This window comes from Scyliorhinus canicula, chromosome 3 (assembly GCF_902713615.1).
Source record: "Scyliorhinus canicula chromosome 3, sScyCan1.1, whole genome shotgun sequence".
In the NCBI taxonomy this organism is placed as follows: domain Eukaryota; kingdom Metazoa; phylum Chordata; class Chondrichthyes; order Carcharhiniformes; family Scyliorhinidae; genus Scyliorhinus; species Scyliorhinus canicula.
In genome coordinates this window covers 148,561,938-148,585,455 of record NC_052148.1, presented here as the reverse complement: position 1 = coordinate 148,585,455, position 23,518 = coordinate 148,561,938, and the positions used below count along the sequence as shown (strand labels likewise).

Sequence of the window (23,518 nt, the reverse complement as noted above, 5' to 3'; positions counted from 1 at the left end):
GATAACGAACATATATACACGGAGTGATATTGGCAACTATATATAGTGTGAATCACATTCACCACAGTAAGAATTTTAAATACTACTAATGCTGATTTGTTGGCTGGATTAGTAGGATAATTAGGATTATGAATGTAATAACAATGCTTATTTCCCTTCTAGAGCCTTTGCAGGTGCAACTGTGCACGATTTCTTTAATTGGCTTTCAGTGATCATCCTGTTACCAATTGAAGCAGCCAGTGGCTATCTATACCATCTCACCCACGTTATTGTGAAAACATTTGATATCAAGAGTGGTGAAGATGCTCCAGAAATGCTAAACGTCATTACTGACCCCCTCACAGACCTTATTATACAGGTAAGCCATTACAACACAGTGATCATGGAATCATTATTCAACCATTAACCCAACCCACCCAAATAATAGATGATTTTCCTTTCCTTCCATTCTTCTATGCTGGTGCTAGACTGATGCAGTGCACCCAAGATATTCAGTGCCTATGAAACTCTCAATCTGCCTGATGGCACTGGATTATGCATTGCAGTGGAACAGTGCTTGCAAGCAGGTGTGCTAGCGTTCATTAGCAGAGGGATTGAATTTAAGAGCCGTGAGGTGATGATGCAGCTGTACAAAACCTTGGTCAGGCCACATTTGGAGTACTGTATGCAGTTCTGGTCACCTCATTTTAGGAAGGATGTGGAAGCTTTGGAAAAGGTGCAAAGGAGATTTACCAGGATGTTGCCTGGAATGGAGAGTAGGTCATACGAGGAAAGGTTGAGGGTGCTAGGCCTTTTCTCATTAGAACGGAGAAGGATGAGGGGCGACTTGATAGAGGTTTATAAGATGATCAGGGGAATAGATAGAGTAGACAGTCAGAGACTTTTTCCCCGGGTGGAACATACCATTTCAAGGGGACATAAATTTAAGATAAATGGTGGAAGATATAGAGGGGATGTCAGAGGTAGGTTCTTTACCCAGAGAGTAGTGGGGGCATGGAATGCACTGCCTGTGGTAGTAGTTGAGTCGGAAAAGTTAGGGACCTTCAAGCGGCTATTGGATAGGTACTTGGATTAGGGTAGAATAATGGAGTGTAGGTTAACTTCTTAAGGGCAGCACGGTAGCATTGTGGATAGCACAATTGCTTCACAGCTCCAGGGTCCCAAGTTCGATTTCGACTTGGGTCACTGTCTGTGTGGAGTCTGCACATCCTCCCCGTGACTGCGTGGGTTTCCTCCGGGTACTCCGGTTTCCTCCCACAGTCCAAAGATGTGCAGGTTGGGTGGATTGGCCATGAAAAATTGTCCAAAATTCTATGATTAACCTAGGACAAAAGTTCGGCGCAACATCGTGGGCCGAAGGGCCTGTTCTGTGCTGTATTTCTCTATCTATTCTCTATCTATCTATCTGCTATTGGCCCTCCTTTCTGCAGCTATTGCCATGGCAACCAACCTTGAGCAACATTCTTTTGGCTGCTGGACAGCCATAGTTAGAAAGATTCAAGACCCAAGCATCCTGTTGAGAAAAGGTTAAAGGTTATCTAGCCTGATGAGTAATTCTTCTCCAGGCTGTTCCTTTGCGCTGTCAGACTGAGGAGAGCACAGTGCAAACCCCAATAGTATATTTTTGAGATCACATGGATGGAAGTGGAGATGGAAAGGCCAGAAATATCCTCCCACCTAATTTCCTTCACAATCCTGGTCCTGTACCTATTTCAGGCCCAGGTCCACTCACAGAGGAACGGCCTGGAGCCTTGACAGCGGAGAAGCGATGACAAGCTGATATATCAGACTCAGCCTCTTTTATTTTCTGTAGTGCCCAGAAACTGTTTATGAAGCACTCTGATGAAGAAAATCACCCTAATGTGCATTAGAAGATGGCATTATTAAATTGTTTCACTTTTGCATCAAGTTCCTCTAACTCCCAGTAAGTAAGCAACTGTAAAAAATAGATTTGATAGTCGTGCAGTTGAGCCTAATTAAGTCTATTGCTGTATCAGTGAGTTTAAGTAAAACATAGGAGCGAGCAAATTTATTATATCTTATATCAAGTGAAGATAATTTTAATCAGGATACGGGTCAGGGGTCCGTATTCAAGCCTCATTGCAGAAACATGATGACATAAGCTCAGCTGAGATTGCAGTGCAGTACTGAAGGTGCAGCCTATTGTAACATCTCTTTTGGTTGAGATGTTTCAATGTTTCACTGATTCTTTTTTCATATTTTTCTTTGTGACTAATATTTAAATTCTGTTTGACATTACACTTCTTATTAGCAGTTTGCATTTAATCATGAAATCAGTTAAAAAAAACTCGGGAAACTTTGTTTTCCACACATCGCTCTACTCATTTTAAAATATTTTAGAGTACCCCAATTATTTTTTTTCCAATTAAGAGGCAATTTAGCATGGCCAATACACCTACCCTGCACATATGGTTGTGGGGGTGACACGCAAACACGAGGAGAATGACAGTGACCCGGGGCCGGGATTGAACACGTGTCCTCGGCGCCATGAGGCAGCAGTGCTAACCACTGCGCCACCATGCCACCAACTCTGCTCATAAAATTGATGATTCAAATGAAGAGAGTTATATAAAAGAATGGTTTTGTGAAAAATTATGGACGTGATTCAGCGACCACATTGTGCCCAGTGCGGATCTAGGTGCAACAGATGAATTGCGTTAAACCCCAAATTGGGCTCTCTGCCAGGCTCCGGGCTGATTGCGAGTCACCCAGTTTGGCACTGCCAAGATTCAAACGGGGTGGCCTTGCCAACTGGAGAGGGAGCGAGGGTGGGCATTGGGGTTTCCCAGGGCCCTCGATAAGGTTGTGGGGAGGTGAAAGGGGGGTCAATATAGCAGGGGGAACCTCAAAATGGCAGCCGATCTGCGAGCAGCAATTCCTGTTGGTGAGATCGGTCGCCAGAAGGAAATCACTCTTGTGGGCTCAGCAGGGAGAAACTCCCCGAGGTCAAAGCAAATGACAAAGTGCCTTTGAATATCGGGGTAATTCTCGGCGCTGTGGCTGCTGAGAAGCACCCGCTAAATGTGCCCCAAAGCCAACTTAAACTTTTGTCCACTAAAACGCACCCTATATTGTACATTGTGGGAGGCAGAGAGACTCTTTTTGATTTAGCAGAATGAATTGAATTATATACTAATTACTGGCAAAATGATTGCTCCGAAATTAAAGTAGACAATTCCACATGCAGTTGAAACTATTTCAACATTAGCAAACAGGTTATACATATCGGGTTTGCAGTCAGCTTTCTGGGCTGCTTGATTGTGACTCTTTGTTTCAAATATTTAAGGAGATTGCGTCGCATATATCACTTAGGGGTGTAGTAAACGCCACTAATGCTTCAATCATTCCACAAAGTTAAGCCTCAAAATTCGTGCTCTAGTTTATTGTAATTTCCTCAATCAAAACTTCCTTTTCTTTGCTGATGATGTTATTCCCTCCTGCACTGAACTCACTCCTGCTAACCATGATTCTCCATGGTGACATATGGAATACCAGGAATGCTGTAGAATTATTTTAAAGTTATACTTCCTTAATTCCTACCTTTCGGCCAAAAGCAAACTGTGGTATAGAAGCTGAGAGGTAACATTAGAGATGAACACCAAATTGCACCAAGAACTGGGAGGCACAAACAGCACCAAAGTAGGGAATATTAAACTATTTGGTGGGTTTAGAGGGAATGTAACAAAGGGCACGATTCTCCGGAAACATTTCTAGGTGTGCTAGCAAGCGGGAATTGCCGTGATCTTCCCGGCACTAGGCTCAGAGAGGCCGGCAATGCTTGTCCACTTAAAGAGGCCTCACAGGCTTCTCGCCCCCAATGCCGACTCGCCAGCTGATTCACCGCGACCACGCTCGCCAGCCCCCTGATAACAAGGTTGAGCAGCACATAGGCTGCACTTGCTCAGCCAACCCCAGCCAGCTCGCAACAATGGTACCGAGGAGACCGACTCCAAGATTCGGGAATGCTGGCCTGGGGAGGCGCCTGAACCATGTGTATGGCTAACGATGCCCTCTCTGTGTCCCCTCAGGGAAAGCTCTCCCATAATTACCGGGAAAGGGCCCAGACTGGCAGTGGGGTGCCGGACTTGAGAATCCCTGACTCCTTTGAGGAGTGGGCCCTGGAGGTGACTGGTGTGGCCGAGGACAGGGCGGTCAGCAACGCAGAGGTTGGCGGATGCCGCAGGGGTGAGGAACCAACGGGCTCCAGCCAGCGGTCCTGTCACACGTGAATAGTGATTGCCTTACTAATACCCCCTGGACGTGGGGCATTCTGGCGATAGCGAAGAAGCCTGCTGCTGAGCATCTTGCTGGGCTTGGTCCATGTCAAACACAACGTAGTCTTCCGCCTGGGCATACAGGGCATCCGTGACCTGCCGGATGCACCTGTGCGCTGTAGCCCGCGAGATGCCACACAGTTCCCCGCTTGAGCCCTCGAATGATCCCGAGGCGTAAAAGTTCAGAGCAGCAGTGGCCTTGAGGCCACCAGGAGCGGGTATCCTCCTCCTCCACATGGTGCCAAGTTTGCGAGGATGTGGCACAGGTGCCGCACCATCTCCTTGCGGCACGCACTGTCTGTCATTTGTTCAAAGGACCAGCAGACCTGTAAACCCTGGGCCGTCGTGGGACTCCCCCTCTGGGTCCCTCCGTGGCCTGATGGGCGGCCGGGTCTTTATGGTGTGGGGCGGGGTACGGCACATTAGCTGCCGCCGTGGACAGCTGCAGACGCTGCAACTGTCGCCCTTTCTGGCATCCGGTCGCATCGCGTAGCACCAGCAGACAGCCTCTGCGTCCAACATCCCTGCCATAGAGTTCAATATCTGTAATGAAGTGGGAAAGGGTCTTAAACTGACAAACAGTGGTGGCTCCCACCCTGAGACCCTCCATTCCCCCAATGATCTCCCCCCTTGTCCCTATCCGGAACGCCCTGCCCATGCACACCCGTCCACCCCCCCCCCCCCCCCTCATCGGGCCCCAGACCCTATACCCCAGACACCAGCTCACTATGTCAACCGGACAGGGCATTGGTCCCCCTCCCCGTGACACTCACCCACCCTCCAGCCGTGAAGGCCAGAGCAGTGTCCCACCCCCCCCCGTTTTCACATCCCAAGTGCTTCCCCTACCCTCCTATGGTGGCCCAGCCCTGTGGAGGGCCCCCACCCCCAGCCGAGGTCCCCCATTCCCCGCCCGCCCCGGGCTCGTCACCTGCTAGCAAGGATGACGACTCACATCCTCAGCTCCCCACAGAAGCCCTTCCACCAAGTTCATGTCTTTCAAGAGGAGTACTAATCGGCGCCAGCGTGAGCACTTGCTGGGGAGGCTGCTGAGTGACAGGAGGCCATTAGATGACGGATGGCTCCCATCAATTGTATGGAAATGGTTTCGCTCCTCGCTGTGGTGAGATCCCGATTTTGCCGAAGGAAACAGGCCGGTTGCATCGCAAACTGTTTGCCGCCTGGCACGAATCTCGTTTGTGACCTCTCCTGCTATTCACCAGCCTCGTTTCATTTGAGCGAAAGCGTAATGAGGCCGGAAGATAGTATACATTAGGATTTCTATTCATATATATGAATGTATAAAATGTGGCAAATAAGGTTGGTGAGTGGCTGGTACAGATAACCATGCGGAAATATGGGCCAGAGTTCTCCGGTAGCCATGATTCAATTTTCCCACTGGCTGCAAAGCCCCGTCAGCGCATGGTGGTTACAATGGGAAATCCCATTGACAATCAGTGAAAAGAATCCCACAGCCAACGAACGGCGCATGGCTAAGGAGCACATGGCTAGCGGACCGGAGAATCTAGCCCATGATGTTGTGGTGCTATCTTAAGCTTAGCTCAAAGAAAGGCCGGAATGAGTACTAGTTATTCCAGAATCCAAGATGTTCAGGAAGGAAAGAAAGTACTGAATGAGGAGAGCAAGACAGTGCTGGCGAGGGAGGCTGTCCCAGATAGATCATATATAGGACAGAATCTATTTAATTGGAGCAAAGAAGCAATAGAGATACCTTTATATTGTTGGGTGCATTCTATAGGTCACAAACTAGTGGGTCACGTTTAGCAGGAAAATACAGGGAGGTACAAAAATGATAGAATAGTTACAATGGATGAATTTGATAGTAATTAGTAATGAGATAGTAATGGTGTAAAAGGCAGAGGGGGGGCAAGAGTTTCAAGAATGTGTTGAGCAGAATTTTCTATATCAGTATGTTTCCAGTCCAATAAAGAAAGAGGCATTGCTGCATTTGGTCCTGAGGAATCAGTTGGGGATGATTTAGGGGACAGTGGTTTTTGTCACCAAAGTTAGAGTTCATGAAACAAAAGGGACAGTAGCAGCATGGATATGAAATTGGTTGAATGACAGGAAACAGAGAGTAGCGAACGGGACTGGAAGACATTTCCCAGTGGGATTTCCTAGGTGTCAGTGTGTGAACTCCTTCTTTTCTTGATGATGTACAGTCAATTACCACGAGACGAGAATGGTGAAACAATTGAGGCTTTATTGCACAAGGTGTTGTGTCTCCTGCAGCTGGAACCAGAATGGGAGCAGCGCAGGAGAGCACACACTTTTATACGCCGCCTGCTGGGCTGGGATTTACCGTAGTGCCTGTAATACATGGGCAGTACCGTAATACATGTAGTGTGTTAACAGTAGTGTTTACCACACTTGATACTTATTAGTTACCTAAATATGGGTCTATGGAGTTTATTTTCAAATTTTTAAATGACACAAAACATGGAAATATTGTGAGCTGTGAGGAGGAGTGTTAAACTTCAAAAAGGCATGGATAAGCATGCAAGAATATAGACAAGTAGTAAATGAAATGTAATGCAAGGAAGTGTAAAATAATTCATTTTGTTAGGAAGACTATGGAGGAATAATATAAAATGAAAGGTACAATCTAAATGAAATACAGGAGCAGAGGAACCGGAGGGGAAAATGTGTGAAAAATCATTAAAAGTGGCACGTAGGTTGAGAGAGCAGTTAATAATGAATACAAGGCTTTTTAAATAGAGGCACAGAGAACTAAAGCAAGGAGGTTATGATAAACCTATATAAAATATTGGTTCAGCCTCAATTGTGGTATTATGTCTAGTTCTGGGCACCATACATTTGGAAGGATGTGAAGGTTTACTAGCCTCTTGCCGTGCTGTAGTTATTCTGTAATTCTACCCTGTACTGTTCTATGTTCTGTGTGGAGCACAGCAGAATTTATTGGCAAAGGTTAGGCCCAGTAGTTAAAGTGATTATTGTACTAAGACTAAGGCATGGGGGTAAATTAACCGAACCCGCCCACTGCAGGAATCGCCACAGCTGGGATGGAAAATTTGACCGACCGTTATAAGGTCCGTTGATCTCAGGCGGGAATTTCCGGTCTCAGGGCAAGCAGAACCGGAAAATCGCACCATCGGACGTCCCTCTCCTAGTCTCTTCCTCCTCCTTTAAGATGGTCTTTTAAAGCTACCCCTTTGGGCCAAATTTTGATCTGATCTAATATCTATTTTATGTGGCTCAGTGTCAAATTTTGATCGTTAACACATGTGTGAAGCCCTTGGGATATTTTATTTGGCAGTTTGAGAATTTAAATTCAAATTTCAAAAAAATTCTGTATATTAAAAAAACCCAGTACCGGTGACCATGTCGCAGGCTTTCGAATGTCCTTTCAGCTAGCAATCTCGGTGTTATCCAATCTGGCCTGTATGTGACACCAGTCCCACGCCAGCCTGGTTGGGTCTTAACTGCCCAAACAAAACATGCAGTTGTACAAAAACTGCACTTCTCAAGGGCAGCTGGACATGGCCAATAACAGTCGACCTTGCTACTGATGCTCTTCTGCTAAGACAGATTCCTTAAAAATCCAATTGAATTCATCGACATTAACATTCATGCAAAAAGTTATACAATACCTTTGTCTTGATTAGATGCTTAAATTATTAAAAATAATTTCATTTCAGCTGGATAAATCTGTAATAAACGATATAGCAACAGGAGATCCAACAGCAACAAACAAAAGCCTTGTTAAGGAATGGTGCAAGACTGCATTTAGTATGGTAAGTGACACAAGAAATGTAGATCAACCAGTGTCGAATATAATTCATGGACAACAAAGGTGAAAAGATTACCGATTTGATTCAGTTGATTGCATTTAGTGACCGTTTACAAGCAGGAGGAGCTGGTGAAATGATGCAGCAGATCATGGGGGCAGCTTAAAAGAAGCTGCAACCACAGTTACTTCAGCCTCGAGTCAGTGGAATTTGGATGTAGGAGAGGAATTTGGGACATAACCTGTTACTAAACCGTTCTGGCTGCTCTGAGAGATTCTGAGCAGAGTGAGGAATGGGGTTGTGAGGGGGCCATTTGGTGATGAGGCTGGTGAGGTACCAGACCTCTTCCCTGGGAATCTTACCATTGTTGGCCAATTTACGTCAAATGATGGAAAGTACGCTTTCATGAAGGAGGTGCACTTGACATACTATGGGTGTTTTGGGGCCAACATATCCAATATCTAACAGCAACTGATTGTAATGACCAGTTGCTCTAAGGGATGCAGCAGTCTTTGGTGACTTGTGCCAGCACAGCCTAAGTCTCCTTTTACTCAGCCAGTTGCTGCTCTGTAATCCTTGTGCTTGTGCAGGGTTGGTGGTCTGTTGTATGATTATTGGTGTGGGTGCTGCCAATTTTATTCAAATAACTTGTCCCTGGGACTTTGAACAGGCTCTTCAACAGAGCAGACTCCACATAGACAGTGACCCAAGCGGGAATCGAAACTGGGACCCTGGCGCTGTGAAGCAACAGTGCTGACCATGGTTTTTGTTGCAAGTGTGGTACAGTCACAAAAGCACTCAACACCAGCATTAAGACATCCAATGCAGCAGATTTAATAATGATGAATGATAGTTGGCTGTGAAGTAAACCATAAAATGACACAATCATATAAACACACAAACTGGTTGGCAAGGAACGCAGTGCAAGATGAAGCCACAAAAGGCAATGAGCCAGGGACCTGATCAGAGTACACATGGAATAGGTAGTATAAGGTTATTAGTTTAGTTGACAGAGTTTCTTTTGCAGAATGTATGGCTCCTTAGCATTTGCCAATGATGATGTGGATTGTGTTCAGTTTCAAATATGTTTGTTTGCAAAGAACATTACTTATTTTACATAATTCTTTTGTCTTACAGGTGGAGCAAAATGTGACCGTCCCCAGTGAACTGAATTGCACATCACCCGAATTGTGCTGGACTGAAGGCAACAGCACTTGGACTGTAAAAAATATATCAGAAACAATAAACCTTGAAAAATGTAAGTCCAGTAATCAATTGCTTTTATATCATTTAAGAAAGCATGTACCATTATCAACAAACCTGTTGAATGCAACTTGATCATCTGAAAGGAAAGAGCCACCAAACTGTGTAAGGGTTCTTCTTGATGATTCCATTATTTCCCCCTTTTTTGTTGCTGTTATTTTTGATTCATGGATATTTAATGGACGTATATCTTTAAGTTAAGCAGCAGAGAGATGGAGGAATTCAATAAGTTGCAACACAGTGTATGGTGCTGCTAGCTTTGGTCAGCAAGACCCAGACTTCTTGGCACCCGAGAGATTGGGTGGGACTTGGCACGATTGATTGGCTGGTGGCCAATAAATTAGCCAAAAGGCTGTACTCTTCCTGGTAACAGACTGGATTGTGCCGGAGTGGGATGATTTCCAGAGACCTAAGGAAAGCAGAGTTGAGAACTGGACACAGAGGGACAAGGACCTGCTCCCTCTATTTTCTCTCTCTCTCACTCCAGAAAGGCTGTGAGTTGATGAATTTCTGAACCTACAGAGAATTTGAATGAATGAATCTACCGTGAAACCATTACAGACTGCAAACAGAGACCTAGGGTGGGATTCTCCCCTACCCGGTGAGGCGGGCGGTCCTGGTGTCGAGGAGTGGCGTGAACCACTCCAGCGTCAGGCCGCCTGGAAGGTGCGGAATCCTGCGCATCTTCAGGGGCTAGGGCAGCGCCAGCAGGGTTGGTGCTGTGCCAACCGGCATGGAAGGGGCTTGGCACCGTGCCAACCGGCGGCGAAGGGGCCTCCGCCGGCCGGCGCAAGTTGGCGCATGCAGGGGAGCGCCAGCATGTGCTGTCGTCATCCCAGCGCATGCGCAGGGGGGTTCGTCTCCGCACCGGCCATAGTGGAGGCCCACAACAGCCAGTGCAGAGGGAAAGAGTGCCCTCACGGCACAGGCCCGCTCGCAGATCGGTGGGCTCCGATCGTGAGCCAGGCCACCATGGGGGCACCCCCTGGGGCCAGATTCCCCCGCTCCCCCCCCCCCCCCAGAGGCCCCAGATGCCGCCCGCAGAGCCAGGTCCCACGATAAGTACCAGGCCTAATTTACGCCGGCGGGTCCGGCCTAAAGGGGCGGCCACTCGGTCCATCGTGGGCCGGAGAATCACCGGGGGGGGGGGGACGCTGCCAGGCTCCGCCGACCAGCGCGGTGCGATTCCTGCCTCCGCCAAAACCCCAGCGCCGGAGAATTCAGCAGCCGGCGGGGGCGGGATTCACGAACTCTCCGGCCAGGCGGGGGGTCGGAGAATCCCTCCCAAGGATCTGAAAGTTTATTTTGAAGGAAGATCTGCTTAAAGACAATAATCCGAAACAAAGAATCTTTTCCCTTTTATTTAACCCCTCTCCCACCCTCTGTGTTTGTCTGTTGTGTGTGTGTAGAGGGTGGGGGGGCAAGTTAAAGTGGGAGAATTAGGAATTAGATAATAGTTAACTAGTTCTATTTGCTGCATATTTCATTATAGTTCTTGTTAGAAATAAAAAGTAATTGTGTTTGAATTTACAAACTTGCTGACTAATTATTGGGCAGACAAGGGGTAAAGAATTTGGGTATTTTTCGAAGAATTATTCGTTAATTCATTTTTGTTGGGACCCCAAGTCAAGGGGGTAGACTTGGAATTGACCGCACCCTCGCCCAGGGTATCATAACCTCTGGCTTGTGTTTCCAACAAGGACTGATTAAACATATTGATTCAGTATGGTATAGGAACACTGGGCTAGGGAGAAATACTGGCAGAATTTAATCCAGCCTGTCACAGCAGGAAATGGCAGCCAAGCCCACTTAATCTCGGGAGAGCCACGTGTCAGTCTCCCAGCAACAGGAAAATCTCCCATGATTACGCGGGAGGCGAGAAGGGCCCAATGCAGAAAACTGGTTTGCTCATGGTAGAATGTCAATTAGCCTCATGAAAGAATCAACTGACACCTATTTCTGAACCCACCAGAATTTAGTGGTGGCTCAGAGATTAAATGGGAGTCATCCGGATTTCCCATGCTTCTTGAAGGTTGCCCAGCAACCCTGTCTGGTTTGTCAGCGGCATACCTGTGGGGGTGGTGGGTTCCCTCATTGTCAGACACTCAGTGGGCCCAGCATCTGGAAATGGGAAGCCTCTAAAAACCAACCCTTGCCTCTGACAACTTCCCACCAGGCCTGCCCAACAGAACATAGAACATAGAACAGTACAGCACAGAACAGGCCCTTCGGCCCTCGATGTTGTGCCGAGCAATGATCACCCTACTCAAACCCACGTATCCACCCTATACCCGTAACCCAACAACCCCCCCCCCCCCCCCCCCCCCCCTTAACCTTACTGTTTTTTTAGGACACTATGGGCAATTTAGCCCGTAGGTCTTTAGAAGTGATGCAGGTTTCCAATCGGTGGTCCAATTGATAGGTGGCACCCGAGTTGGGAATATTAACGTCTGCTCTGCATATTAAGATGCTCTTTAATGTCTACTTCTTTAACCAAACATGATCTCATGATTACATGATCTCATGTCTCAGTGTCAATTTTCATCTGATTAGACTCCTGTAAAATAATTGGAATATTGTGATACATGAAAGGATATATGTATATGCAAATTCCTGATGGAATGTGGTAATACCACTGTATATATATATATATGTGTGTGTGCTTCTATTAGGTGATGTACAATAGTACCTGCTATTACAGGTTTATCGGTAAGCCCCTGCATAGTTTGTCGGTAAGCCCCTGCCGGCTAGCTCCGCCCACAGGGAGCAGTATAAATATCCATGAGGTCTCCTGAGCTGCCATTTTACAGCTCCACTTGAGGGAATAACATCTCACGGTAATAAAGCCTCTTTTGTACCGTTTTGTGTTTCTGTGTGCAATTGTTAGCGCATCATGGATGTACCATATTTGTCATATAATTAATGAAATATCAAATTATGGAATTCACGCAATGTTATAATGTTAGACATTAGGTCATTTGGGAACATGAGATATTTGATTATTCATGACATATTAACTCGGGAATTGCAAATAATGTTTCCACTTCACTTCTTTTGTTTTAGGCAATCATTTATTTGTGAACGCTGCCATATCTGATTTAGGAATTGGCCTCATCCTGCTTGCAGCCTCGTTGATTACCCTGTGTACATGTCTGATACTTATTGTCAAACTACTCAACTCCATGTTAAGAGGACAGGTTGCTACAGTTATCAAAAAAATTATTAACACTGGTAAGTAAAAAATCTTATTTCAAATCACAGATGCAGATATGCATTGTGTGGGATAAATTAATATTAATCCACACTTTGCATTTGCATAATATGTGGATTTCTCTCCTCCTCCATTTGCTGCCGCCCGCAGTTCCAAACACGCTAAATTTAAATAATTTGCGACATGTTCTCACTGTGAGGCACACCGAGACAGTAAATATTCTGAGATCAAAGCACATTTGAACATTGTGGGGTATTTGGTAAAAGGTGCCTCTCTGATGTGGCAGATTATGGGTAGAAGAGGCAAATTCCTCAGTATTAATGCATGACAACCCAATCATTTACTTTGCGATAGTTTTGAATAATTTTGTGATAGTTCTGAATAATGGAGCTAACATTTGTGTCTAATTATTAAAATAGACTGGGTAATTTATTAGTGTTACCATTAAGTACAAACTTGTATTTATAAACAAAATTGGCAAAACAATTGGGATCATTTTCAACAATTTTACCTGGACTGTAATCTGGTGAAATAAGTTCCTGCCATTTAGCGATCCTGTCTGGTTTGGATTCCATTAATATCAGCAGATTGAAAACCAGGATGGGCTCTGTCAGCCATCTGCTCAGAAAGCATTATTGAAAACTGCCCCAATTTGGTTTGGTAATTATTTTCTAATATATATTAATTTGTGCTCATCATAGTGCTCAAATATAAATAGTGATTCTCTGAATCATTAGAGAGTAAAGAAACATTGAACAGAGACCCTAGTAATTTTGCCAATATTCCTCGATAGAGCAGTTAGAATTCTGCAGTCATTTAGATAAATCTGTTCCTTCTTTAACAGGAAGGTTATAAATTTAATAGAATTTACAGTGCACAAGGAGGCCATTTGGCCCATCAAGTCTGCACCGGCCCTTGGAAAGAGCACCCTCCTCAAGCCCACACCTATCCCTATCCCTGTAACCCGGCAACTCCACTTATCCTTTTTTGGACACTAAGGGCAATTTAGCCAATCCACCTAACCAGCACATCTTTTGACTGTGGGAGGAAACCGGAGCACCCGGAGGAAACCCTCGCAGACACGGGGAGAATGTGCAGACTCCGCACAGACAGTGACCCAAGCTGGGAATCGAATCTGGGACCCTGGAGCTGTAAAGCAACTGTTCTAACCACTGTGCTACCCTTTTTATTTAACAATTTGGATCAAAATATTTCCATGGTTTCAGTACACAATTTTTAGACTAATTAAAGAAAATGTGCCATAAATAGGAAAAATTATCTTCATCAGAGGCTACTGTAGTAATAAAAATATAATTTGACTGCAGATATTAAAAAGCATACAAGTTATGAAAACAAGATTACTAATGCAGCAAACTGTTGTTTAATATTATACAATTTAATTGCTTTGTGAATTTGACATTTAAGCGTCTGAATATTAATAGTCAAGTTCAATTTACATGTAACAATATCAATAGTTTGTGGTATATTTGTTACTTAAGAATCACTTAAGCCACACGTTTGAAGAGTTCTTGCTTATTTAAACTCCAATCCTTTTACAGATTTCCAATATCCATTTGGTTGGGTAACTGGATATATAGCCATTGCAGTAGGTGCTGGGATGACTTTTATTGTCCAAAGCAGCTCTATTTTCACCTCAGCTCTTACTCCATTAGTCGGTAAGTTTGAGGAATGCCTTTTTATATGTAAATATAGTCATTATAATGCAAAAAGTATTTAACTATTTTTTTTGGCTGTCTGGCAGGAATTGGTGTGATAAGTATCGAGCGAGTGTACCCTCTCACGCTGGGTTCCAATATAGGTACAACCACAACAGCTATTATCGCTGCTCTTGCCAGTCCAGGAGAAACTTTAGCTAACTCTTTACAGGTGAGTAATTAAACATATCGATTATGTATAATTTTACATTTGGTGCAATGGTGCAGCCTTAACGAGCCACTTAATCACATCTTGGTTTGATGTTTTAAGTTTCCTTGGTGATTCATTTTTGTTTGCTTAATGCAGTATTCCGTTTAAGAGGCTGCATCTTAAAATTTGTCCCTCTGTTCATTTGATTTGGTTTAATTTTATTTCAAAATAGGAGTGTAGCAGTTATTGAACTGGTAATCCAGGGATTTAATGAATAATCCAGGGAACATAGCTACCATGGTGGGATTTGAATTTTAAAAAATTGAGTTCAGTTTTTAAAAGATCTTGGGTGCGATTTGCCAGAGTCATCACACCAGACCTGATGACACGATGAGGCAGTTGATCTCGCGAGAGGCTTCGCGACCCTTTAGTCGGCTCACGAGAATCAGCCGAATCCAGCGCGATGTTGCGGATCAGCATATTTAAATCAGCCGTATGGTTCTTTTAAATATACCTGCAGCGGATTCTCCCAAAGTCCGGGAACTAACGGCCTTCCCAGCGAGGCCTGGGCCAGGCGCCATTTTGTACTGGCCCACACAGACAGGGGCCAGGTGTAACAGCACTTGGGGGCTTTCCCAGGCCATTGGAAACCCCTGGACGTCGGGGGCAAGGCAGCGTGGCACCCTGGCTCTCCCTCTAGCACCTGGACACCTTCGCACTGCCACCCTGGCACTGCCAGGAGGCTGGAGTGGCAGTGTGGGGTGCCAAGGGTCGCCATGAGGAAGGCCATGTCCATGAAAGGGGGGGGGGGGGGAGGGGGATTCTGAAGGGTGGGAGGGTGAAGGAAGGCTATGAAGGGGCCTCATAAAGTTTGGGGGAGTTGGGGTGAGGATCCTGAAAGCAGGGGGCCCAAATGATGGGGTGGGGAGGCTTGAAAAGACGGTCCCTCAGCGACGCTATAGCGGCTTGCCCCCACTAAGGGGGGGAGGTATGTTCATGTGTGCAGGGGGTGACACTGCCCAATGGTGGGGGTTGTGGGAGGCCTTCAAACCCGCTTATCGATCAGGGTAGCCTTTCAAAATGGCAGCCTGATCTCTGAGGAGTCAGTTTGCCTGATGGGCTCAGCTCCCCAGGGGTGATAGAATTTCTGTGGGTTTGATCAGGGAGAAACTCCCCAAGGCCCAGAAAAATGATTATGTGTATTTGAAAAACGGTATGGATCTCACCCAAAAAGCCGGTGAGAAACACTCTGTCAAACTGACCCTAAATGACACTTAAGGCGGGATTCTCTGGCCGCGTCCGCCGGCGACCGGAAATTTCCACTCAAGGTCAATGGACCTTTACATGGTACGTGTCCCGCCCGTGGCGATCTTGATGCGGGCGGGGTGGAAGAATCCAGCCATAGAAATTCTTTGGTTGAATTCCACCCCTGGTATCAGCACAGGTGACAAATTAAGCTTTCCAAACCTTGTAAGAAAGGAAACATGCTTTCCTCATCTGGGACGGGATTCGCCGCTATCCGGCGGGGCGGGCCGTACCGACGCCGAGGAGTGGCGTGAACCACTCTGGCGTTGGGCAGTCCGGAAGGTGCGGAATCTGGCGCTGGCGGGATTGCTGCCGTGCCAACCGGCACCGAAGGGCCTCCGTCAGCATGTGCGAGTTGGCGCATGCGCGGGAGCGGCAGCATGTACTGGCGTCATCCCAACGCAGGCGCAGGGGAGTTCTTCTCCGCGCCGGCCAATGCGGACCATTACAGCGACCGGCGCGGAGTGAAAGAGTGCCCCCACGGCACAGTCTCGCCCGCGGATCGGTGGGCCCCGATCGCGGGCTAGGCCACGGTGGAGGCCAGCCAGATCCCCCTGCCCCCCCCCCCGAGGACTCTGCAGGCTACCTGCAGAGCCAGGTCCCGCCGGCACGGACCTGGTGTAATCTACGCCGGTGGGACAGGCCGAAAACGGATGGCCGCTCGGCCCATCGCGGGCCTGAGAATCGCCGGGGGGGGGGGGGGGGGGGGCGCTGCCAACGGCCCCCGACTGCCATGGTGTGATTCCCACCCCTGCTGAAAAACCGGCGCCGGAGAATACGGCAACCAGCGACGGGACGGAGGGGCAGGATTCACGCCGCCCCCTGGCGATTCTCCGGCCCGGTGGGGGGTCGGAGAATCCCGCCCCTGGTCTGACCTCTAGATGTTATTCGAGGGAGACATTTTTAACTGTTCTGTGAAACAGCCCAGCAAGCCACAGAGTTATTCCGGAAGACAATCCACCACCATATTCTCAAGGCAATCAAGGTCTGAGATTAATGCTAGTCAATGTTCTGAGAATTAATTTAAAAGGTCATCGTCAAATTTGCTTGTTTCTTTACTTTTTAAAAAGGTGATCATATTTTTGCATCACTAATTTCCTCCTGTATACTTCCCTTTCTAAATATAGGGCTGTATTCTCTGCTTCCCACCGTCAGTAGCCGTGTTACAAATGTGGCAGATAATCCAGCATTGGCACTGATGTGTTTCCAATGCTCCAGCCCCCTGCTGGCATCAGGGTCGAGGTTCGTGCCGCGCACCAGCGGAAGGATGTAAATAGGTCTCAATGACCCATTTGCATCCGCTTAGTGGGCCAGGCACCATATTCTCTGGGCCCATGTGATTCTCCGGCCCTCTAGGCCAGGAATCATGTGGGCGGGAATCACTACAGGTATGGACAAGCGTGGCCCTGATGTGGTGGACCTTGCAGTGGGCTAAAGGGGTAACTCCTAAAGGGGGTGGCCCCTATGTCCATTCAAGGGCCACTTTCCCCCCCCCCCCACAATGCAAGACCTACCCATCCCCACCCGACGTGCCCCCCCGAGAGCCGCTAGATAAAGGGACCCCTCCCCAGAGACCCCTAGATAAAGGGACCCCCCCCCAGAGACCACCTAAATAAAGAGACTCCCCACCAAACCACCAGAAAAGAGACCCCTGTCTGGACAGTAATTACAACGGTAATTTATTTTGCATGACAAGGGTCTCTTTTCTGGAAGGTTCTGTGGAGGTCTCTTTGCTTAGGATGTCTCCGAGGGAATCCCTTTATTTTGGGGGTCTCTGGGGGTCCCTTTATTGGGAATGGGACAGTTCAGCGCCGCTGTTTCAGCGCCAGGACGTTTCAGCGCCAAATATTTCAGCGCCAAATATTTCAGCGCCAGGACGTTTCAGCGCTCATTCATTCAGAAATCATTCTTGAGTATGGTCACAGGTATGACACAGGTATACCAGCTTTTACACTTAGTTATTTGGTCGTTTCATCGTTCTAACTGTCTTTAGATTTTGTTGGAGTTTTATTATGATTACTGTTTAGATAAAGTTAGAGTTTTGTTAACAAGTTTTTATACTTAGTTATTTGGTAAATTTCTTTTGGTAAATTTGGTAAATAATGGCTGAATCAGTGAAAAGCAAGCGAGGCAGAGAGAAGTTCTGTCATGAAGGTTTTATATATCGTTTTGACAAAGAAAGCAAGAAACAAATGTACTGTTTTTGGATATTTATAAGTGGATCTTTTACAATAAAAACATTTAGTTAACACTTGAGTTTTATTTCATTTTATGAACTTACAGATTTGTAAATTGCTTAGTGCCAAAAAAAATTTTGTCATAACTATATGACAACATTGGAGAATTTTTTTTTTCTGGCGCTGAAAAGTCCTGGCGCTGAAACGGCTGCGCTGAAACGGCTGCGCTGAAACGGCGGCACTGAAACGGCGGCGCTGAAACGGCGGCGCTGAAACGGCGGCGCTGAAACGGCGGCGCTGAAACGGCGGCACTGAAACGTACCGCACCCCTCTTTATTCAGGGGGTTGCTGTGGGGTTGCGGGCCGGGCCTCCCCCGTACCTGGGGGAAGTTGGGTGGCCAGCCGCAGGACCTCGCTATCAGGCCCTCCACTCAAAATGGCGTCTCAATAGCGGGATTCCCTTGGGAATCCTCGCAATTTTATAATAATAATAGTATTTATTGTCACAAGTAGGCTTACATTAACACTGCAATGAAGTTACTGTGAAAAGCCCTAAGTGGCCACATTCCATCGTCTGTTCGGATACACAGAGGGAGAATTCAGAATGTCCAAATTACCTAACAGCATGTCCTTCGGGACTTGTGGGAGGAAACGGAGCACCGGAGGAAATCCAAACAGACACGGGGAGAACATGCAGACTCCGCACAGACAGCGACCCAGGCCGGGGAATCAAACCTGGGACCCTGGCGCTGTGAAGAATTCTCGCAATGCATAACTTTGCATGGCAAAGGATTTGGAATTGCTTCTTGATTTGCACTCCCAGTCAAATCAGTTGCAATTGAACTCCAGTCGCCCAAACGGAGAATCTCCCCCATGGTCACTATTAGTGAGGAACAATTGTAGTCTCACATTCAAGTGTTCATTATTTCATTTGACAGTTTTGTAATAGGGATAATCAGGGCTCCTCCCCTCTAGGGTTTCTGAGATCACCTGTAGCAGCCTCAGTTGTCATTCCTCTGAGGTTGGCTATCCATGTTCGAAAGTAATGAAGGGTCTGGATAGAGGGATGAACTGTTTATACCAGGGGGTGAGCCTAAGATGGTGGTAGAAGCAGATTCAATAATAACTTTCAAAAATGAAATCCATGAAGATGAATATGTTAGCAGAGCAGGGAAGTGGGCCTAATTTTATCAAAAAGCCAGTACAGGCATGATAAGACAAATGAATCCCCTCTGTGCCATAGAGTTCTATGATTCTATCTAAATAAGTCATCAAACCAACCATCTTTCCATTCCCTAGAACTCTGTAACACAATAAATTGTTTGAAAACCCAAGGTTTGGAGCACCTTGATATAACATGCCACTTTTAAATCAAAGAAAATGAGGAATAACATCATTTCACATGATCACGCTTTGGTTTTGAATACGTTGGCGGCAGTATCTTTGACATTAATTACCAATCTAAAAGCACAAGAATCATTAATGATAAATAAATGTCTATTTTAAATGTTTTAGTTTTCAGGTTTCAGAATCGTACATTGACATTATATTTTGTATCTTTGCAGATCGCTTTGTGCCATTTCTTTTTCAATATTTCTGGAATCCTCATTTGGTACCCCATCCCATTCATGCGGATTCCAATTCGTCTAGCTAAAGCATTGGGAACTCACACTTCCAAGTACAGGTGGTTTGCAGTCGCCTACCTGATTCTGTGCTTTGTACTTCTCCCTTTATTTGTGTTTGGGCTATCAGTTGCTGGTTGGCAGGTTCTGACTGGAGTAGGTGTTCCTATCGTGATTATTATAGTCACCATAATTGTTATCAACATTATGCAAACAAAGTGTCCAAGATTCTTGCCAAAGATTCTACAAACTTGGGACTGCCTTCCCATCTGGATGCATTCCCTGGCACCCTGGGACAGAATAATTCGGTATGCCACACGATGTTGTTCCACTCGGCACTTTGGAAAGTGTAAGTGTTGCAAGGCTGATGATGAATGTAGTGACAGAATGGGAAAACAAACCAAATCACTTGAGGTTTATGAACATCCGGTAATCTTAGAGAACGAAAAAGAAGATGTCAATATATTTCCTATTATAGAAAATGAATCCAAAGTTAATTCAACAATTATGTAGAAACAGAACTATTGGGAGAGAGCACCTAAAATATGCCTTTCAAAATAGTGCAGTATTTTTTTAAGGATGAACCTGTATCAGTTTCTATCGTTTCTGGTATCATGAATGGTTAGTGTTGTTGATACAATATCTGCCAGAAGTGATTCCTTCACCAGTTTATATTGTATTGCATTCATGAAATTTGTATTCAATTGTTGCCCTCAAGTGCAAGCCTGTGTTATAATATGTGAGCCAATGTGTAAATTTTATTTACTACTTTAAAATGCAGCATATATTTAAAAATTAGCACAGTAATGTGTATCTTTATTTAATGTGTATCTTTACCCTGTTTGTTCTTAAAAGTAGTCTTAACAGACAATGATGTCAAAAGTCAATTTCGCTGGTGCTTCTTTGCTTATTGTACTTCGTAGGGACTCATCGTTTTGAAATGTTGACAATATCATGAAAATTAATAGTTCATTGAATAGTGCAGGGAATTGCATCTTATTGGGAGAAACAATATTAAGAATGCGCCTGCAATAAATAGAACACTGAACTGTGAAGTGAGGTTGGTGAGCAGGTGGACCAAACATTTCCAATACTTGGCGGACTTAATGGAAGGAAGGTGTCATGAGCTGAGACCTTGTGGATAGTTATTTCACACAAACCAAGATGATTCATAATATAATGTTGCCAATCCAGTCTCCATTTTGTACATGATACTGGATAAAAACACTGAGTGGAACACAGTGACAAGTTCAGGGTTTCATTTGTAAATTACCTGAGGTCAAGATCCAACACTGTTTATGAGTGCATCAATTCTGTTGGATGGTGCTAAAATAATAACCCTGACTTGCAGGCTTCACAATGCGCTGTTTTATTCATTTCCAAATGTTTCATAAACTGGGTTGCTGCAGTGATGAATCTTCCTGAAACTGTTCCGTCACTGCTCCAGCCAGTAAGTAAGCCTTTGGGAATGATCAATTAGTTGAACATCTATTTGTCGTGTGCCATTTTCAGTTGATATTTATAGAAGTATAATGAAGAAAGCTAGAGTGCGAAGTTTTGATGCAAGCTTAAGAAGACCTTGTAGCTTTAATGCCAGTGGATGCTTGATAAAGGCAAATTACTGCAGATGCTGGACTCAGAAACCAAAACAGGACAATCGCAGCAAGTCTGACAGCATCCGTAGAGAGAGGAGGGGGCTAACGTTTCGAGCCTGGCTGACTCTTTGCCAAATAAGTACAAGTGGATGCTTGAACTCGGAGTTTCAAGTTTGTACACCCAGCATTGACCTGACTCCGAGCACTGCACATTTCGGCAGTTCTTAATTGAATTACCCTCTGGGGCAGAGACATAACTAGCAAGGCCAGTCCTGTCCAGCAGAAGTTCAGGCCATAAAGAATAGCCGCACGAAAACAATCTCGTCAGCCTTGGAGAGATTGGTGGTTCAGATTGACTTTTCGTCCCTGAAAGCAAGATGTTGCAGGGATAGATCCAAGAGAGGAGGCAAGTGTATAAACAAGTACAATGAAAATAAAACTGTAAATTTGTTAGGAAATTAAAGCGACTGCAAAAATCCAGTCCTTATATATTAAATATACATTTAGGTTTTTTTTTACAAATAAATAATTTATGTATTGAATGAATAGTTGCCTAAATATATACTGTCATGTCAATTTGAATAATGGACCTTAGTAGATATTTTGTGTTACTTATTTTTCTATTGTTTTTGTCATTTTTTAACTACATTTAATGTGTGATTTAAAAATATACCTTGAGCGAACAACATGTCTTGTGGTTTATTTTACTAGCTTTCTGAAATTATGGGCGTGATTCTCCGACTCATTGTGCTCTCGTTGGAGCGAAATGAGACCGGTGAATAGCGGGAGAGGCGGAAAACGAGAACCGCACCGGGCGCCAAACTGTTTGCGATACAACTGGCCTGCTCCCGTAGGTGAAATCTCACCGGAGCATGGCGAGAAACTAAATATCACCATATATTTCTTTTTCAATAAATTTAGGGTACCCAATTCCTTTTTTTCCAATGAAGGGGCAATTTAGTGTGGCCAGTTCACCCACCCTGCACATCTTTGGGTTGTGGGGATGAGACTCACTCAGACACAGGGAGAAAATACAAATTGCACATGGACAGTGACCAGGGGCTGGGATCGAACCCGGATCCTGGGCACTGTGCGGCGGCAGTGCTAGCCACTGCACCAACATGCCGTCCCTAATTATCACCAGTTGAGCCCTAGTTCCATACAATTAATGGGAGCCACCCCATATCCAGTGGCCTCCCGTGATTCAGTAGTCTCCCCAGCAAGTGAACAAAGAACAAGGAACAATATAGCACAGGAACAGGCCCTTCGGCCCTCCAAGCCTGATCCGATCATGATACTACCCTTGTGCCAATTAATACTCCTTTTGAAAAAAGTGAACAAGGGTGCTGGGCTTGCCACCCCAGTGCTCGGTGGCAGGGGGGGGAGGACCCTCAGGGTAAGGGGTTGTCTGTAGTGTGGACTGCCATGGGAGGGTGGGGTCAGAGGTGCTGGGGGGGCAACCGTGCGCAGCACAACCATGCCAACCCCTGAATCATGTGTACCCTTTCCGGGGGCAACTCCTGTCCCTGTCGTCTGCCCCACCAAACACCCATAACACCCATCGATTGCCAAAGCCTCGGGCTGTGCGGCTGAAGGTGATTGCTAAGCGGGAATTGGCAATCGTCTTTAAGTGAGCACTTCACACAACCCAAGTGGATTCCTGTGGGTGGGAGGGCCATGTAGCATGTGCAGCTTATTACCTAGCATCCCAATCATGCCTTGATGAAGGAAACTGTGCCTGAACACTGGGATGCAACACCACACAAGCAGCAGCTAACATCTGAATACCCTAGGGATGGGACACAGCTCCAGGGACATGTCCACGGTCGGAGGGTGCATGAGTATCATGGGAAAGGGAGGGATGACTGGAGAGATGGGCAAAGGGTTAGGATGTCGGTGCCCATTGGGGAAGAAAGTGACAGAGGCGTCATACTGGTTGTGCATAAGGGTGTTTATTGTGTTTTAGAATTCACCACCCTCCTGATAGTTCTGACCCCTCCCCCATCTCCAGCCCCCTCACCCCCTACCTTTGCCCCACTCCATCCCCCCTCCCCCAGTGCCCTCAGTGATCCTGCCTTCCTAGCTCTACCGCTACAAGTGGTTGTGTCCCCAGGATGCACATCTGAGGTGGAGAGAGCCAGCGGCTTACCAAGTCCTGTAGCCCCTGGCGGGTGTCCTCTAGGGGCTCTGGGGCACAGTTGTACCACCCTGTCCCTTGGTCTGGCTGTGCAATGAGTCCTCATCGGGGGGGTGGAACTTGGGGGATCTGGTGGCACCATCGCCACTCCATGGGATGTGTCCGAGTTGGCACTCAGTACCCCCTCCTCCCTCCCAGTGACCATAGAGTCATGGGGCTCACCTTGCGACGAAGGGGCAGCTCGTTCGAGCTCAAGCTGCTCCTGCAACATCTGGCTCTG

General features: G+C 46.1%; 1 protein-coding gene across 2 annotated transcripts in view; it reads left to right on the top strand.

Annotated features, from left to right (window-relative positions):
• Nucleotides 1–21,787, top strand: part of LOC119963010 (sodium-dependent phosphate transport protein 2B-like) — a 31,489-nt gene extending 9,702 nt beyond the window's left edge. For both annotated transcript variants that reach the window (XM_038791461.1, XM_038791460.1), the window contains 7 exons: nucleotides 163–358; nucleotides 7,973–8,068; nucleotides 9,200–9,320; nucleotides 12,389–12,556; nucleotides 14,096–14,212; nucleotides 14,299–14,423; nucleotides 19,450–21,787. In XM_038791461.1, coding sequence (XP_038647389.1) covers nucleotides 163–358; nucleotides 7,973–8,068; nucleotides 9,200–9,320; nucleotides 12,389–12,556; nucleotides 14,096–14,212; nucleotides 14,299–14,423; nucleotides 19,450–20,019 — 1,393 coding nt within the window. In that variant the 3' untranslated portion in view covers nucleotides 20,020–21,787. The remainder of the gene's footprint in view (nucleotides 1–162; nucleotides 359–7,972; nucleotides 8,069–9,199; nucleotides 9,321–12,388; nucleotides 12,557–14,095; nucleotides 14,213–14,298; nucleotides 14,424–19,449) is intronic.
• Nucleotides 21,788–23,518: the final 1,731 nt, after the last annotated feature.